The sequence below is a fragment of the Lutra lutra genome, chromosome 15, assembly GCF_902655055.1.
Source record: "Lutra lutra chromosome 15, mLutLut1.2, whole genome shotgun sequence".
Taxonomy (NCBI): Eukaryota; Metazoa; Chordata; class Mammalia; order Carnivora; family Mustelidae; genus Lutra; species Lutra lutra.
Window position 1 is genome coordinate 54162789 of NC_062292.1, and position 20595 is coordinate 54183383.

The 20595-nt window shown below is 37.3% G+C and overlaps 1 protein-coding gene across 1 annotated transcript in view; it reads right to left on the reverse strand.

Moving 5' to 3' along the window:
• USH2A (usherin) overlaps positions 1-20595 on the reverse strand; it is a 705277-nt gene that overhangs the window by 246635 nt on the left and 438047 nt on the right. Inside the window, 2 exon segments of the mRNA XM_047705734.1 lie at positions 7341-7483; positions 8088-8238. Coding sequence (XP_047561690.1) covers positions 7341-7483; positions 8088-8238 — 294 coding nt within the window.

Below are 20595 nucleotides of genomic sequence, written 5' to 3' on the forward strand. Positions count from 1 at the left end.
TGAATGACATGAAAAAGATGGTTATAAAATTTTAATGGAATGATAAAAGGCAAAAGTCAGCCTCTCAGCTGAATTCTTAAAATCCCTATATATCACAATCAGCTCCTTAACTGTAAAATCAATGTGGAGTATAACATGTTGTCAATGTGGCTGTCACTGGAGGGGAGACTGGGACGGATGACAGCCACACAGCTCAACTGGCCAGTGATGAAAATACAACCGTACAGCCCTCTCCGTGGGTGTAATTGTTTAGAGAACTCCCTCCCGGAGCTGGGAACGGGAGCATCCTTCCTGTTGAGATCCCTGATTCATATTTCAGGCCATTTCATTACAGCATTAATACAGAAAGTAGTTTCATTTTGGCAAATGAAATATCTTTTATGGGAAGCTATTTTGCTCATCAGCTTCAAAAGTTCAGCCCCGGCCTGAAACAGAGTAACACAATCGTTAGCGGAGGGGTCTGCTTTTTTATTTTCATAGTCAGGTGTGCGTCTCGGGATGGGTGTGTGTGCACACACGCGTGCATGTGTATGTGGGTGTGGGGAGAATAAACAGTTCGAATGACTTCCACCTGGGGCACAGACAGAACTTCTAGTGGTCCGCTCAAGTATTCTACACTTGTTCGCTATTAGAATTACCACGACTGCTCAGTTTTCCTGTTATGTTCTCATTATTGCGCTAAAGCAACTTTTTACTGTTCTAATTAAAAACTCAGTTTAAAAGCTCTGTTCAGTAATATTAACTACACACATGAATATCCCCTAAATTTACCAGTAAATTCAAAATCAAGGTGGCAAATAGATGGGTGTACAATTATATATAGCAATATATTACACGCTAATGTTAATGTAGTCTTTCGATATTTGCTACTGATATGTTAGCAGAAGAGGGATGGATTCTCTCTTCTCTTTAATCATGAATTATTTTATCAATGTATTATTTAGATCTCAACTTCTCCCCAAAAAGTATTGTGACAGCTCATAAGAAAAGACTTAAATGAATAGGACCAATAAAATAAAGGGTAAAGAAATATTAATCTTGTGATGATGAAGGGGTACGATAGTTGGATCCAAAACAATATTAAAACTGGATACTCCTTGTTTGCACAAAAATGAATGTGCAGCTTCTTGACAACTGATAAATAGGAAATGGGCTGTGTAACACGGGCATCACATCGGTATCTAGTAAAAGGAGTTTTGAAGACTGGAAGCTTGTTGAAATTGAAAGGATACTATTTGAGAGTCTGCAAGGAGGAAAACCAATATCGGAAACTCTTTTTTCTCCATTTCTCCCATGAGAGAACAGAAAATAGTTTAGGAAGAATATTTTGACTTCAAGAACTGAGGTATATTGTGTGGTGAACGGCTACAGATTCTTCCTTGAAAGTTTAGGACAGAAAATTAAAAGTGTCAATGTGAGAATTCATGAAAGCAGAGAAAATGTCCTGAAAGAACTGGAGTTCCAGATTTGGAAGAACAGTATGCCTTATGTGGCCAAAAGAGATCCAAGAGCACAGGTGGGATATTGAGGCCAGGGTGGGTAGAACATTCATTAATCAATCCATCCTTTCAAAGGAGTTTCTGTTCGTTGCTTTTAGCTTTGGATCTTAGGATATAAAAATAAGAATGTAAAAAAAATAAATATTTGCTTTTATAATTCTCAAAGTACAAGAATTTGGCGGGGGTGGGATCCATGTACCAGAAAACAAAGTATGTAGTGATATGCATACAGAGCCATTTTGCTCTCTAAATCAGCAGATGAAATAATTTACTTTTCATCATGGATCTTCTGTTATGGACAAAACAAGATACCTATATGTCAGCATTCAGAAGCTAAAATTTAAAACAATTAGGAAGACTCTTTAGAACAGAGAAAGCAAAATAATTGTCAACATTATTGAAACCTGTAGCTCATATTTCTTCATTAAATAAAATAAAATCTACTGCTATAGATATGCTCCACTCTAATTTTAAAATGTTCTTATTTTTCTCTCATAGAGAACATTTCTTAAGGTGCAGATTGAGACTTCAAATTCGAAAACACACTAGTGAAAAGATGTGGGCCATGCAATATTAATTTCAAAAGTTAAATATTCCTAAGAGTACAACTGTATTTATTAAATGATCCAGAAAATCCTGCTCCAGAATGATCTTGATCAATTAATCCAGTTTCAAACATAGTTTTACTTCTCCCTGTCACAAGATTCAGAGTTTAGGTTTTGAGAATAAGAAAAAGTATTTTCCTTCTAGAACTCTCTTCTTATATATACCTCCCTGCTTCATTTTGAAATAGACATATTTTGGGCTAGGAGACATCTCTCTAATTAGAACATTCATTATCCCAGTCAAGACAGTCAATGTTGAATGAAAGGGAAAGCCAGCAGGCTGCCTCTGACCAAGGGAGAGAATGAGGAATGTTTTGGGGATTTCCTTCTCACATCTGCCTCTCCTCTTCATCTGCCTTATCTCAGACTGAGGCTGAAACCACTGGTAGAACAACCTGCAAGCCACCCCCCAGGTCTCCTGTGTCCACAGACAACCCAGCAACAATTGCTTCTTCTGCCTTCTTCTGGACCGATTGTGAAGAAATAAATTTGAAATGTGCTATTAAATAAAGTGAACTCCAAATATAAGACATTCCTTATTCCTTCTCCTGGTCTTCTCAGGGAAGGCTTTCCTGACATCCCATGTTGAGGGAAATGCTTGGCCTCTGGGCTCCCTGTCACAGAAGCTTCAGTTCTCTATTCTCTAACTACAGTTTCACTCTATGTCCCTCTTGCTAGATAAAGGCTGCCTCAAGGAAAGAACAGTGTCTACATCATCCATGTAATTTTGATGTCTCTTTCAGTCCCTGAGACAAGAAAGGTACCCAGATAAAGTCTGAGTTTTGGTTGAGTTTTCATGGGTTGCTTAAATAAAAGTCTTCTCAATCAATACTTGAACTCACAATTTTGGGGCATCTGCTCTCTATCAGATACTCCACCAGGCCCTGAATACAGAGTCATCCCCCCATACCTGCAGGGGATACATTCCAAGACCCCCAGTGGATGCCTGAAACTGCGGATAGTACTGAACCCTATGCATACTATGTTTTTGCGATACCTACATACCTATGATGGTTTATGAATTAGGCACACTAAGAGATTAACAGCCATAACTCATAATAAAAGAAATCAAAATCGCAGATAAGGGGAGACCATGGTACAAAGACAAATGAGACAGAGACTTAGGTCCTGAGAAGTTACAGTTCGGAAGTGGCTATTGATGAAGTACAATACAAATTGAAATTTGACAGAGCAACGGGGAGGGAAGGCTTCATGGAGGAGGTGACATTTGAGCAGAGGCTTGATGAGTGAGCAGATTTTGCCAGACAACAAATGAGGAAGAAATGTGTTCTGTTAGATACAGATGTCAATTAACATTGCAATGTCTCTCCATCTCACTTCAGAAGAATCTCTGTTCCTTTGTAACCTGCTGTGAGAACCTCAAAGATGAATGAGGGGGTTAGGGAAAGGATACTAAAAAATGCTGACAGAAAAAGTAAAGCAGGATCCAGATACAAGAATAGTATTTCTCATTGCTTCATCCCTTGTTCACAGTACAACTCTAAGTGTGGAAAAAATAACAACAAGGTCCAATATATTGAATATGTAAAGTATATAAAGAATACTTAAAATTCTACTGTATAAATGATAGGATACATAGCTCTATGTTCTAGCATACTCCAGGCAAAACTCACAATCAGTCTGTCAGTAAAATGATGAGCTTATGAAAAGCTGTCTAGGTAAATCTACAGAAAAACTGCTTAAATCCCACAAATTTGATTTAATAATGCCTCTTAGATGAGTGGTTGAAATATAAATGTGGAGTCTTTAAGTTCAAATTTAGTAAAATCAAGTTTTTTAAGTCTTTTAAAAATATATGATAACTCAACAGTCTACTCTAGAACCAATTTGAGTTTTTGTTTTGTTTTGGAAGGAGAGAAGTCATTTTTAGAAAACAATGTCATTTTCATCAGGTTCATCTAATTGCCTGTGTACACCACAAATGTTTGCTGTTAAAATGACTGAAATAAAGATATTCTATATTTCAATCTTGCTACCTAAAAAACTTTGAGAAAAACAGGTTATCTGACTTTTGATGGTCTAGGGAATCCACATTCTTAAAGAACAGTGGGTTAACATATTTTCCACAGGGCAGGATTTTAGTCAGCCAAAGTACCCTTCCAGACAGCTACAATTTCTATACGCATATATTGCACAGGAAACAATTGTGAGCACACAAGAGAACAGGAACAGTAATGTAAGCAGGAATGATTGTTATTTCAGGTTAAAAAAATATCCTGAAATTTCAGTGCTTTGGCAAGTGTCTTCATGTTGTCAATCATACGCATCCAAGTCTAACACAATCTTAGTGTCTTTTTGTAAACTGCAGATTTGAACTGCCAGCAGCATATGCAAAAAAACAAAAAACCAAAAACAACTCCCCCGTCCACCACACACACAACAAGAACCAGGAGTTGTTTGTATTTATCTGGTTGCAAATAGTCGAACACTACACTGACCAAGTTGGCTGGAACAAACATCTTTTATTAACACACGTTTAACAGGATTTAAAATATTCATAGGAAATGTGCATTATTATTATTTGGCACCAGCACACTAGATTTTAAAAATGCATGGAACTGGCTATTGGTGGTACTCTGATATAAATGACAAATTATTTGAAAAAAAAATCTATTAAGATTCTTCACAACCCTTTTCTCTGTCCATGAGAACTTCTCTTTGCACTCAAAGCAGCATTTGTTTTTCTCTGTACGGTTCTTTTTCTGCCTAGCTATCTCTTTCCAGTTTCAGCCATGTCACAAGCTTGAAGAAATTCACAGTCTTGCTATATCACACTAAAAATGTTGCTCTTGGTGTCCTTTTATGGCACCAGGAAGTTCCGAGAGGCTTTGGCTGATGCAGAAAGGTGCCTGCTGATGGTATGAAATTGAAATGTGGGCATGAGGTGACTTCTCTGTTTTATTCTGTAAGATGATATGTAGAATTTTTACATTAAAAATTGCACGTGGGCAAATGGGCGGTGCTGGTCAGGATCAAGTATGAAGTGCAGTCCTGGCATGGAGCTGTCATCATGGCTGGTCTCATAAGCAATGCTTTGAAGCCCTGACAGAAGAAACCACTTGTGCCCAATGCCAATCATTCATTCTTTATCAACTCAATTGCATATCCCTTCAGACATGGCATCCATCTCCACTGACACCCAAAATATAGAGTTTGTTGCCATTATGTCTCAGAGGTAAGCAAGCACTGGTGACTTAACCTAGTGGGGCAAATGGCCAGCCTTTGGCTCTTTCATAATGTATGTGACTTTGCAGTGTGCACATGAAGCCAAAGAAGAAAGAAATCATTGGTTTCAGGGAAGGGATTTAAATAAAAATGATGGCTGGGCTTCTTGGGTTAATACCGGCTATACAGCCGTGTGTTACCAATTCTTAAACAAGATGAAGGGTTAATACTATTCACTTCAAACCCAGGCCCTGCAAATCACAACACAATGTCTACGTGCACGAAAATTCTAACCATTTAGACTCTGTAAGACTTGCTTTATGGTAAGATAAGGCAGGAGAAATTTGTTCAACAAAGAATGCTATGCCAATTGGTACTGTGCAATGTTTTATACTTTATTTATACGTCAACTTCCCACCTGTAGGTAGAAGATCATGGCCTCTAGTCAGGAAGAATCAGCACTGAGGAAATCCAACTGTTGTCCTTTCTCTGTGGGAATAGAGATTGTGGGGGCCAAAAAAAGGAGCCCATTTCCCTCCTCTTTCAGTGTGGCATTCTAAGGAGCCACCACCTCTGTAATGGGCCTAATAATTATTTTTAGTTAACCTTTACTGAGTGCCTTCAAGCATGATCTATCCATGAGGGAGAATTAAAAGTCTATTTTCAGTTGTTTTTTTAAAAAAATGTTTCTTTAAAAACCTACTCTGAAGGTGAGCTCTCTAGTTCCTTAAATGTGTATACAGTTGGTGACTATGTTGTCAGATTCCCCAGAGTGTGTGTGATATTCCCCCTAAAAGGGATGTAGGTGCCTTGAGTAGTGCACTAATGCTTTCTGGGTCTTGGGTGTCGTTTATTGCACTGTGCTGATAATTTACTAAATGGTACCCGAGAGACCAAAAGGACTGGATGTGCCCTTGTAAAGTACCTAACTTGCTCCCAGGGAGTAATTACAAATTGGGAGAAATGTACAAAGTATTATATATTATTGTTCATAATGGCTTTCTAAAAAAATAAAGTTAGCTTTAAGGAGGGTAAATAGTTCTGATTCTATGTCATTTGATGTCTTATTATCACTAAAATAATATAATTAAGGGTATTAGAGAAATAAAAGGATCTATTTAATATACAATTGATATTGTTTCAAATACCATGTCTTTTGATTAATATCTAGCCTTCTGAAAGTCACTCAGGTCCTCATTGGATATAGGGCCAGAATGGCAATTGGCCAACTGAGCCACATCTTCTAAGGAGCCTCTGATTAAAAGACTTGACAAGATTAACCCTAAAAACCTCATTGTTCAAAGATACAGTGTCCTCATTCACTCCGCAGAGCTTGATCTAATTTCAAACTTTTCTAAAAAAAAAAAAAAAATTACATTTCCATATATATGCTTTTATAGAAGCAATTTGTATAATACTAAGTACTATAGCCATGTATTTATTTTCTATATATAACCTAGTAAAAACGCATATATGCAAATATAACTCTTTCACGAAAAACCAGAAAAGTCTCTTGATTGAGTAAGGTAATCCCAATCTACTCTTTGTAATAGTGTAGAATCGTTGTTATCAGATTATACTTCTCTATTCTGAAGTCTGTCTTTCAGGTCTGATTCAAAGTATAATGGACTCTCTTTCCAGGAAAACGTTTAAGGACATACTAAAAATCCTCATGAAGCGAGACCCCTATTTCATGTTCTTCTGCCTGCCAGAATTCCTCCAATGCAGATAACCGTGAGTGGAAGATGACAACTTCCCTCTTCCAGGATACCTAGATGTACCCTGAAGGATAGAACGGGGCCATATCCTAACTTATTGTGAATTACTTCTTCCTGTAGTAATTTTTCTTCTGAAGTCCTCATCCTCCAAGTTCCCCAACCTATATTTTTCTTAGTTCTGGAGAGTCTGACTACAATTGCCCTAGAAGAGATTACTGTCACTAACTGTCAAGAAAATAGTGGATGCTTATTTCTCGGTTTTGGAAAAACTCAGACATTCAATAGCCCCTCATGTTGACAAGATTTGGCGGTGTATTGTTCAGACCACTTACTGTCCTCTAAAGTCCCGAAGAGAATCCAGGAACTATGGGCACTGCCAAATCCATTGGAGGCAACCAACCGAAACTCATATTCTGTGTACGGTTGGAGATCTCTCACTTCATAACTTAACGATGCAGAAGGATTGGAAAATAACCTACATAGGAAAGAAATGTTCATTAGGAATTTTTAGATATTCAAAGAAATTAAAAAAAAAACAAATAAAATCTTGTTGCAAAGAAGTTTCAGAGAACATCAATGTACAGTTAAGTACTATGATTTTCTGCTGTTATATGAGATCTCTCTTAAAATAAGGAGCCATTTGGCTGAGGGTTTGTACTATTGCATTTATACGAGATGTAAATTCTAGTAGTACTGAGAAAATTCTAGCCTACGATTAAGACTGATTGCCACGTGGAATCTGTAGACTAAGTATTATAATTTTGTTTCTACAGCCCAGACAGTATTTTCTTTTTTCAGTTCAGGTGTATGCTTGCTTTATGCAATACATATGCTCATGGAAAGTTAAGGGGGAAGAAATCTTATATTAATGCTATATAAATGAAATACAGATATTTTTGCAAAGCAAATAATGATTCCGTAGGGTGTTGCTTGTCTTTTGTTTATTTGTACTTTTAAAAGGTGGCCTTTGTTTGTTGCCAATGAGAACTGACCTATTCACAAATTAAGACAAAGTAAGTTATGTCCACATTGTATAATCCAGGTGACAGGGAAGAGGATGGACGAAGTAGGATACTCACTCCAGAAATCCATGGGTGGAATGGCCAGGCCTCATCTGGAGTTGGTATCTGGGAGAGCCAGGAGCGTTGTTGCGAGCTGGTGTAGACCAGACAACCTGAAGACTGGTTGGAGTGGCAGATGAAAGCCTCGGAGGCAGCACGCCATCTGGAGCTGTCGAAAAACACAGATGAATTAGAGCAGAGAAAACTGTGGAGAACATATGCTGGATGGAATCGAAATGCTCCATATACTGGAAAAACTGTTCCTCAGGATCAACAACAATGTTAAACATGGTCCATTTAATTTAACATTTTCATTCCTGAACTACTGTACTTCCTTATTGTTCATTTCACCACAATTACATTAGTATTTCAGTCTTAAAAGCCAGCCCCCAAACAGCAAGACAAATGAATATGCAGCACATTCCCACCTGTACTTCTGTTTATCTAATTGAAAATAGGGAGGGAACTTAGTGAACCAAATATTAAAGCACCTTTTTATTTTAACTCTTTGCTAAGCAATCAGTGAAGGAGTCCAGATCTTTTGTTTCTCCCATCTATATCACCCAGTGTCACTGAATCACACTGCTATTCATGAATACAAATGACTCTTTGTTTTTTTTAAGATGATTTATAACAATTGTATTTTCTACAATGATAAACATATACGATTAACTGAAAATAGCACATTCCAGATTTAATTCTCACCTATGATATTATAAAAACTAGAGTTTTTTCCTCATGTGATTTATACAGTCAGTTGTCCTTAATTCAATATGTTGCATGTTGAAGCATATATGTTGCTTTTTCTAGTCTAGTTGAACCTCTGGTCAATTTTTCCTGAATTCAGTCTACCTACTTGATAAAATCTATTTGAATAGTTCTATACGGTCTAAGAGGAATGAGTGAAACTGAAGTCTATTCTACTTAAAAAAATGACAACATGACTCTGGTTATTAAATTAATTTTTCCAGCAGCTATGTTGAATGAAACTATCATAGTAAAATTTGTTCCAAAGCTAGCCTGAAACTCAAAAGAAATTAAGCAAAGCCCTGTGAATTTAGGATAATCACCTAATGGCTCTGAGCCTGTTTCTTATCTTTCAAATGGGGATAGTTTTCTTTGAGAATTGTTGTGAAGATCGGAGACAATGTAAATAAAGCACCTTATTTTGGGTCTTGGTAATTATTAGTTGTTACTATTATTATTATTATATCAGACTGATCGAAACTTCCCATAGCATAATTTAAGTGCTACTATATTGTCAGTTTTTAGGAAAACTCTAATTATTGTAATATATGTTTCTAATGGCCAAAGAATATTGGAGGTCATTAGTGGAGAAGGGATCAAAATAATGAAAACAATTATCAGGTTCATTTTCAACTTCTTTTCATACATAGCCTTATGTAGTATATATGTTTTACGTACTTTCCCCTGTAGGAGAACCTACGTATGGACTATGAAGCTAATGAATGGCCAGTGACGAGAATGGATGAATTATATTACAGATTTCATCAATCTGTTGTAAGGGTTTTGAGCTCACCAATAACCCACTAATTTATTCAGTAAACATTTTTTGAGCCTCTACTCTGTGCAAAGTAGTATTCTTTGTGTGGAGGGATAACAGCATCGAGTCAAACAGACATGGCCTCAGACCCTGTGGAACTTAGATGTAAACAGAGCGAGCAAGCAGTAAGCCAACGGGTCCATAAGATCCTACCAGACAGCTAAGCTCAGGAGGAAAAGAAATCAGTGTAAGGGAAGAGAAAGTGAAAAGAAGTGCAATTTTATTATTACATAACAATTCAGATTGAGCAGGAAAGTCATGGGAAGATCATGTCATTAAGTGACATTGGAGCAGAGACCTCAATGACATGAGGGTGGTGGTCATGAGAGTGTCTGGAGGAAGAGCAATCCAGCCAGGGAGGAAGTAAATGCAAGGACAGTGAGAAGGGGACACATCAGTTGTATTCAAGAACAGTGGAGAGGTCAATGTGGCTGACACAGTCCATGGAGAGGAAAACTGAAGGAGGCTGCAGGGATAGGCAGGGTCTAGATCCCTTGAGATCCCTTCTAGTTCTAGGCCTTGAAAATATACAATGGGCTTTGGATTCCATTTGAAATGGATTTCGGGGCCATTGGTAGATTTTAATAAAGGACATGGTGCAATTTGGAACCTCTAAAGGCTATTCTATGCTAATGGAGGAGTGGGGGCAAGGGTAGACATAGGGAAATCACCTATTGTAGGTATCCAGGTAAAGGATGACAACAGCATGGATTCGAGTGACAGCAGCAGAGGGGGTGATATATTCTGCTGTTAAGTGAGTGTGGAGGGTATTTGCTAAGAGAAAATAAGGGAATAAAGATGATGTCAGTGTGTTGAACCTAACCTCCCAGGTGAATGGTGGCGCCATTGCTGAGCTGAGGAATGCTGAGGGGAGAGATTCATTATGCAGAAGACCAGGAATTCTGTTTTGTCCATGTTACACTGGAGAGGCATACCTACATCTCCAAGAGGGATATCCAGGAAGAAGCTGCAAATATGAATCTAGACAGGAGTTGTGGATGATGGTGTGTGCGGTATTTAATGGCTGAAACTTAATGAAACAGCTCAGTGGGTGAATGCAGATAGAATGAGTGCAGAAGGCATCTGTTTACTGAGCCACAAGGTCCACCAACATTTTGAAGTCAGGAGGAATCTTCTACAACAAAGGAGGCATAAAGAAGTAGTCAGAGAGGACAAAATCCTACAGAAGGTACAGCCTGGAAGTCAAGCAAGGAAAGCATATCAAAAAGGAAGGCTGATCAACTGTCAAACATGCTAAGAGTTTAAGGAAAGAGAATTATATTTTGCATATAGCCCAGTGGAGGTGTTTGGTGATGGTGCCAAGAACAGATGCAGTGCAGTGGCAGGCGTGGCAGTGTGACTGGAGATGGTGCAAAGGGAATGAAGGGATAGTGAGCACAGGCAACTCGTTTGAAGGATTTTTTTCTAGAGGGGAGTAGAAAATGGGGCAACATTTTGAGAAGCTTCTGGTACTAAAAGAAGGTGTCCTAAAAACTGGGAGGTTTTATAGTGTATGCATACCTATTGGAAAGATCCAGAAGAGATGTGGGGAAATGATAATGTAGCAGAAGGAAGAGTAACTGCCAGAGCTAATTCCTTGTATGGGAGAGAGAAGCAGGCCAGCAGGGCACGATCGCCATTGACAAGAGCAGGGATGGTATACCCATTGTACAGAAGTGAATTCAGAGACTGCTGATACTGAGAGATAGGTTGATTTCATGATGGAAAACAGACCATTTCTGATGGTGTCCATTTTCTCGTGAGCAAAGGCATCAGCTCAGTGCTAAAGTGTGAGAGTAAATCAGATGCTTTAAGAGACATGAAATGGGGGCACCTGGGTGGCTCAGTGGGTTAAGCCTCTGCCTTTGGTTCAGGTCATGATCTCAGGTCCTGGGATCGAGCCCCACAATGGGAATCTCTGCTCAGCAGGGAGCCTGCTTCCCCCTCTCTCTCTCTGCCTGCCTCTCTGCCTATTTGTGATCTCTGCCTGTCAAATAAATAAATAAAATCTTTAAAAAAAAAAAAAAGAGAGAGAGAGAGACATGAAATGGTATGAAATTGCTCCCTCAGTTAATAGGAATGTGGCATGCCTGGGTTGCAGTAGGGTTTCTGTCCAGGGCCACTCATCCCATAATCCTCTGCTATGGACTTGCAATCTGATCATTTATCTGTGAACATATAGAGTTTTAATAATCATTATTTCTCATATGCTCTATGTTTTTTATTTTTTATTTTTTTTTAAAGATTTTATTTATTTATTTGTTAGAAAGAGAGAGAGAGAGGGAGTGAGCATGAGCACAGGCAGAGTGGTAGGCAGAGGCAGAGGGAGAAGCAGGCTCCCCGCTGAGCAAGGAGCCCGATGTGGGACTCGATCCCAGGACGCTGGGATCATGACCTGAGCCGAAGGCAGCCGCTTAACCAACTGAGCCACCCAGGCGTCCCTGCTCTATGTTTTTTAATTGATTCACAATAAATGGACATATATCGAAAGGTATGGGCAAAAGTAAAGTACAAAATTGTGTATGATGTAGAACATACAAAATCATGCCCATCACTTGACTATTTTCTTGTCTAATTTTTCTGTGTTAATATCATATCATCAAGAGTCCAAATTTGGGGAAAAAATTAGTTCTGGTAAGTCATCAACATGAAAAAACTGGAGTTTTAAATACACACACAAAAATCCATTCACATGTTTAAAACTGTATTAAGAAGATAGAATGGAGGTGTGCCCCGAGGTAGGCTCCATGATAATAATACAGTGTCTTAGGTTCTCTCCTGAGTGATAACAATGACCAAAAAATGTGCCCCGTTAAATTGGTCACATGCTGATTATATAAAATTGCAAAATATTTCCAAACAGAGTGATCATCTTAAATTATTAACATATAACCATTCATTTTCTATGCTTCTAGTAACACTGAATTTTGGAAACCTTTCTTTCCCCTCTGGTTAACCCCTTTTATCCTAGACTTATTCCTTAGAGGGTCCTTAGCACCAAAGCAATAACTGGGAGCCAACCATAATTTCACCCCTGGTTTCTTAACAGAGGAGCCGTGTATCTATCAGCTTGATATATTGTCTCCAAGATGCTATGTTGCTCAAAAAGCTTCTCTCGAGTTTAATATGACCCTCACGGGGCAAGCACTCCACAGACAACCTCCTGAATCAACACATCTTGTTCAGTAAATACTAATTCTACACGGCAAGTGGATAAAACAGCTACCCCAATCTATAAATTCAAAGGAAGGGAGTTTTTAATAAAATTTCAAATTTAACCTTTTTTTGGAAGGCAAAATGAATATAACACATTAAGCCATAAATTAAATTGCAGGTTGGAATACTCTGGATGCTATAATCTTTTAAATATATGATTTTATTCAACTTTTAAATGATGTGCACTTATGGATTCTTCCTTATCTTTAAAAAAAATACCCAAAACAAACAGAATGCCCTAAACTTTTGCTCCTTACAAAGTTATAGATCCCTGAGGAGAGCTCTAAAAAGCAAAATCAGAGGCTTTTTTTTTTTTTCTTTTTTCCATGTGACTGGTGACTATCAAGGCTGTCGTGGTCAAAAGAGGAAACTTTTGGGGAGAAAATGAATTCAATGCACTTCTCTTATACACCCATTTCTCAGGACAGCCCACCAACCTGTTACTACTGCAATGTGCTTTCGTAGTACCTGTGAGCATTTAAAATATTAGAATACGGGTGCACGGACAGCTCAGTCCACTAAACAACTGGCTCTTGATTTCTGCTCAGATCATGACCTCAGGGTTGTGAATCTAGTCCAGCTCCATGCTCAGCGGGGGGTCTGCTCGAGCTTCTCTCTCTCTCTCTTTACCTCTCCTTCTGTCCCCCTGCCCCCCACCGCTTGCATGCACCCACTCTCTAATGAATTAATAAACCTTTATAAAAAAAATAAATACTGGAATAAAATACTGCATTAAGATATTGAAGAAGTCTATGAGAGTTTGCATTAAACTCAAATCTGTAATAAAATAGACTGAATGCCATTCTGCACAAGATTCTTTGCTGGGGGAAGGGAAAGGGCAGAGTTGAGGGAAAGAGGGGTTTAGACCATCTACTTTATGTTTAGTAGAGAGGAAAGACATGGCTCAAGTAACTGTAACACAGAATGTGTACACAGCATATAAGAGGTGTAAGTGCTTCAGGGGGGTTCACAAGTCAGAAACTCACATCCAAATGTACACTGGACCTTGTCTCTCAGAGGGACAGTCCTTGAAGAGGGCACTGCCATGGGGACCATGTGAAATGGTTCCTGTGGGGTATATATTATATAATTATGTCCTCAGCCTGATTCCAGGGCCTGCGACACCATCAACTCTGCCCACGTTCTTTCCAAGTCCATGTGCTGCTGCTTCCTGGCTCCGCTTGGAATCTGACTGCAGCCTCGCGCGAACTACCCGCCCCCACTTCAGAGGGTAGACTGTTGGCGTCCTCATTTAGATTTCCCTGATAACATAATGCAAGAGAAACCAAGGCCTGTTATCTATGTGCATCCTGGCTGCGCCACCGAATAACTTGGCACATACTCAAAATCCTTGGATTACACATTTTCTCTCATTTTCTGAAATAGCTACATATGAGCAAGGATTTTAAATTCTAGTTTCCAGAATGGAAAATTAAAGTTCAGACACATACATTGAGTCGTTGAGTCATAAACAAATTGAAAACAGAAGGCAAGACTCAATTTCCAGTCACTAAACCATATGTCATTAAAAAAGATATTAATTATGAGGAATATGCAGATGTGCTAACAAATGGACAGTCAACCTTGAGCACAAGGATGTACAAATAGAGCAGCATTAAATAGTGGCAAGTAGGTTAAAATAGATTCACTGTTTGTGAAACAGTCTCTCATAATATCTAACTTTGGAATGCATTCTCTGTGCCAGGTTTTTTAAAAAAACATAATTATTTCTAGTCCTAAGAATTACACTGTAGAATTGTAGTGTCACTGCTTAGTAGTCTAAATAAAGAATCTGAAGCTCAGAGAGGTTATATCTTTTATCTCAAATCACAAAAGTGGTTACTGGCAGAGTGAGGACTTGAATTGGGTCTTTAAATTCAAAGCCAGTCTCTGAATTCTATACCGCAAAGCAGCATGTTACAGGAGATGATCGATACTAGAAAATAAATATTATATTTATTGGGGCACCTGGGTGGCTCAGTCAGTTTACTGACCGACTCTTGATTTCAGCTCAGGTCATGATGTCAAGGCTGTGAGACGGAGCTTCACATCTGGCTCCCTGCTCAGCATGTATCTGCTTGAGATGCTTTCTCCCTCCTCCTCTCTTCCTGCTCATGTGCGCTCTCTCTCAAATAAATAAATAAATGCTTAAAAATTTAAATTTACTTATTTATTTAGATTTTACTTATTTATTTGACAGAGAGAGCAAGAGAACACAAGCAGGCAGAGCAGCAGAGGGAGAGAGAGAAGCAGGCTCCCCACTGAGCAGGGAGCCCAATGTGGGGCTCGATCCCAGGACCCTGGGACCATGACCTGAGCCAAAGGCAGTCGCTTAACCAACTGAGCCACCCAGGGACCCTAAATTTATTAAGTGAGTATAAAAGCAAGTCATTTATAATATTAAATAGATTAGTTTTAGTAAAGATTGGGTTTATATTCTGTCCAACTCCTATAACTTAAACGGTTGTTTCCTAGTTTTACTTATCACAGCAGGACCTCTGTCTCCTTATGATCCACAAGGAACCTGATATAGAATTACTTGTGTGAATTTGCTAGTTCTCAGCCCACAGAAATTTAGTGAAATACAAAATGGTGAGGTCTTTATATTAATAAGAAAAATATATTTTAAAAAATTACTATTATCAATACACATGCCATGGAATTTAACTTTGACCATAAAAGATTAGAAATAAAACAAGAGGATTTAAAATCTGGAGTGCATTTAGCTTAAAAGCCACCACTAAATAAGGGATTCTTGCCTGAAACATCCCAGACATTCAGGCCGCTGTGTGTTCAGTACCAGTGAGAGGAAATAGTTGCTTTGTAAGGTGCCTCATTACATTATTGGACAGTTTTTATTGTGGCTAAGCTCCTTCTGATCTAGAATTAAACACTGTATCACCCTACAAAACTTAGGGTGAGTATCTTTTGTCCACAACGGGACCTCTGAGAGTAAAACAAGATACTCTAAATTAATTAACGGGTTAATTTAGCTGCAGCAGGTATAAATTGGGGCTATCATGTTAACTCTGTACTCATTAGGTCCTTGTCTTGGTTGTACTAACTCCTGAGAACAAGCCTCTTCTATCATCACGGGCTAGAACGTCCAGCATTTTTAAGTGGTTGTCTTCTCCCCTGCTAAATTTCTCCATTTCGGGTTAAACATTTCTGCTTCCTTCAGCTAGCTTCCAGGGTGTCTCAACCACTACCTAGCCTTGGCACTTGACTTGGATGTGTTCCAGTTTGATGATTATCTTCAAAACTATGAAGCCTTATACTTAAGCTGAACACTCTTTGTGCATTCTGATCAGAGTAGATCACAGGGAAACTGCAACTTTCCTTTCCTCAGGGGAAGTTGTTAAAAATTCATGAAGAATTTTTGGCCTGCTTAATATTGGAGTTTATCAATGTTATTCAGATGGTGTGTATAGTTGATTCAAAATGATCATATGGATAGATTAAAATGCCAGATCAATCATTATCCAACAAATACACAGAATCTGAGAGGACTGTTATTAAAGAAACAAAGTACTTAAGGGGATACTGTAGTGCCCAGCACAGGGTTTCATTGACAGAAGGTGTCCTATAAAAATGTATGATAGATGGAGTTGCTGTTAGAGGGTAGGATCTGCAGAAAAATATCTCTTTCCTATGACCCAATAATTGTTAGGATCCAGACCATATTATTCATTTATAAATAAAGACTCGATTACCTGGAAATGAATAATTTTTTAACATAAAAGATTAATTGTTTGGAGAGTACAAATATAGCAATATCAAATTAGATCTGAAATACTGATTTATAATACATTCACTTTATCAATTATCTCTCTCAATGCCCCATTCCACAGATGTGCAAACTGAGGTTAGGAAGGTCAAGCAACATGTCTGAAGTATATGATAGTAAGTGGAAACCTATGGCTTCACATATCTGTTGGTTCCAAGACTGTATCTCATCTCTCAACATCAACTTGAATTTTAAATTTAGGTCTAGCCATTGTTTTTCCCCATAACACCGAAGTAATGATAATATAAATTACTTGAAAGCAGAGAACTTTTTATTTCTTTATGTAACCACTAGAGCATTTATGAAATTTTGCAAATTTATATTGCTATGAAAGAAATATTAAACAAATGCTAAAATTTAGTCTCTACAGAGCTAAATACACCCCCCTTTTATAGAATGTATTTTTTAACTACAAAAATAATACATGGTTATGATAGAAAATTTGAAAATTACCAAATGAAGAAATATATATCCATAATGACATTACCCAGAGACACCCATTCTTAAACTATTATAGACTATCTCTCCTGTCTTTCTTCTATATAAGTATATTTATGCATAATTTTTTGAAATTTGAAATGATTAAGCTGAATATGTTAAATAAATTTTTAGTAAACTTTGTTTGCTTTCAATATATGGTGAAAACTCTATACCATTGAGTGTATGCATTTTTTGGTAACATGAGTTTACAAAATAATCGCAGGTGATATTTTTACAGATATAGAATATTCACTTAACAAAACTGATATTGATAGACCAAGAATTTGATTGGTTCCGAAATACCTGTATATATCGATTGTATTACATATATAATTAACATACGGTGTTATATTAGTTCATGGTTTACACACAGTGATTCAACAATTCTATACATTACTCAGAGCTCACCATGATTAGTATAGTGGTCATCTGTCACCAAACAACATTACTACAGTGTTTTTGACTATATTCTTTATGCTGTACTTTTCATCTTTGTAACTTACTTATTTTGTAACTGGAAGTTTGTACCTCTTGATGCCCTTTATCTATTTCACCTATCCTCCGACCCACCTCCTCCCTCCAGCAACCCCCAGTTTGTTCTCAGTATTTAAAACTCTGTTGTTTGTCCCTTTTTAAATTTGTTTATTCATTTGTTTTGTTTCTTAAATTCCACTTAGGAGTGAAATGATATTTGTCTTTCACTGTCTGACTTATTTCACTTAGCATTATATCCTCTAGGTCCATCTATGTTGTTGCAAATGACAAGCTCTCATTCTTTTTCATGGCTGAGTAATATTCCATCCATCTTCTTTATTAACTCATCTATGGATGGACAGTTGAGTTGCTTCCATATCCTTGCTATTATAAATAATGCTGCAATAAACATAGGGTGAATATAGCTTTTGAAATTAGTGTTCTCATTTTCTTTGGGTAAATGTCCAGTAGTGGAATTACTGGATCAGATGATATTTCTATTTTTAATATTTTAAGGAACCTCCATACTGTTTTCCACAGTGGCTGCAGCAATATGCATTCCTACCAACAGGGTCCACTATATTTTTAGAAGGCAGTTGGCTATATGGGCCTGGAGTTCATGGAAGTATTTGGGGCTAGATATATAAATATTAATTCAAGTAAAAAAATTGACTATGATTTAAGTATTAAAAACAAGCTTATTGGCCATTTAGTATTTCTTAGCTTCTAAAATCCCTGTTCATGTATTTTCCTCAACTAAAACTCTTTAAATCTTTGGTAAGCTTTTTATTACATCAGATAGTTCTGAATGTTGTAGACATTTGCCACTCTTAAGTCCAGTTAGCACTTAAAAAATGTTTTAATTAAATCACTTATTACCAATTTCTTGAAATGTTTTTATTTAGAGTTTATGTTAGCTAAATCATAGAACAGAAATCTAGTCATTGATTAAGATCCATCAGACCTGGATTCAAATCCCAATTCTGTTTTTTGCGGTTGAAAAAGTACCTTACCCTCTTTGTATCTCAGTTTTCTCATCAATAAAATAAGGATAAAAATAGTACTTCATAGGGATGGTTTGTGAGGATTAAGTGAGTTATGTAATATTCACATAATACAATAAGCTATACACCATAAACCCTATATAAGTGTTTGCTACTGTTATGATCTTGAACTTTCCCCCAATATCCGACACATGGGTCTGCCATGTCTGTTACTCACACCATGAACACCCTCATAGTTTATTTCAAAATCTCTCCTTAAGCAAGGGTCACGGAGTTACTTAATGTCCTGAAAAGCACATGTTGCTGGGTGGTTTTTTAATTTTTTTTTTAAGATTTTTTATTTATTTATTTGACAGAGAGAGATCACAAGCAGGCAGAGAGGCAGGCAGAGAGAGAGGAGGAAGCAGGCTCCCCGCTGAGCAGAGAGCCCAATGCGGGGCTCGATCCCAGGACCCTGAGATCATGACCCGAGCCGAAGGCAGTGGCTTAACCCACTGAGCCACCCAGGCGCCCCAACTGGGTGGTTTTTTAATCACCACAGAAACACCGTAGTTATAAATTTTAATTTTGTGGAAATAGGACAGTATTTTGAGACCAACATCACAAGGGCTTCATAGGCAAATCCAGCTCAGTTTATTACTATTTAGTGGCTAAAACAGTCCAACTGATGACTCTACAGCCCACACCACAGCAAAGACTGCAATATGATAGAAATTAAATATGTTTGGGAAATTTGTATGTTTATGGTTTATTGAAAGCTACTTAAGAACAAGGAATATACATTATGATTTAATTGTTTCTCTTTGTAATTTTCTTCCCTATCGTTGATGTCTGCTAGTGAGATCTCCCTAAATACATTACTTGCAGTAACAATCATATTGATGAAAGAACAAAATCTGATCCTACACTCTACATTTAGAAAATGCATGTTCTGATGATACCTGTTAAAGAGCTTAAACTGCCCAGGCATCTTAATTTTGATCAGCTTCATAACGGATTTTTACTTCATCAATCAAATGAGCCATAAAACTAAAGATTTCCTTACATTTTAGTCAAGAAGACAAGATAAATATTTTTTAAAAATATTTTTCACTTATATTAACATTTATGAATTTAGATATTACTAAGTATTTCACATACATTATCTTGTAATGCTCAAAATATCCTTCTAATGTAGTTACTATTATTTCTCCATTTTATAGATAAATATAGGTTTAGAGATTTAAAATATCCCTGATTGGCTCCAATCCAGAGATTGTGCTTTTAGCCACACCCTTCTTCATATAAGGGGAGTTAAGTTTAGGCTGGGAGTCATGTGGTCTGGAGATAAAGTTCATTTTATTTTATGGAAGTAAAGTTTAAATGTGAGGAGAAGAGCACTCATTGAGATGCTCTGGTGATAGAGAAATTTTCAAAGGCTTAGAAAACTATACTAAATCCATTAACATATATTAAAATATGAAATATTGTATTCTGACTAATTCAGAAAACTTATATTTTTATTTCAAAACATAACAATAACAATAGCAATTAACATTTAAATGAACCTATGTTTTCTCATTTGATCCTACAATCACACCATAAATTAAATGGTGTAGTTATTGCATTAGTTTTATAGTCCCTTATGATTGCTTGAAATGCCAGGCTGGGACTCAAACATTTGTATTTTGACTCAAAACTCCATCTTATTTCCTTTTAACTATGTAGTTTCCAAGCTATAAATATTGGGAGTACAGGAGGATTTAAAAATTTATGATAAAATTGTATTGTTATTTTTATATATCCTGAAAATTCATCTACCCTTCCTTCTTCTCTCCCTTGCCAACATGGTTCTAGGTGCTGGGTACGTAACAGAAAACACAACAGCCGTGGTTTCCACCATTATGAGCATGAGAATATTGTCAAATGGAGGAAGTCTGTCATTGAACAAATATAAAAGTCTGTGGTTAAACATGCACAAAGTGCTTAGAAGGAGAACATTGTGCTGTAAGGAATTATTAG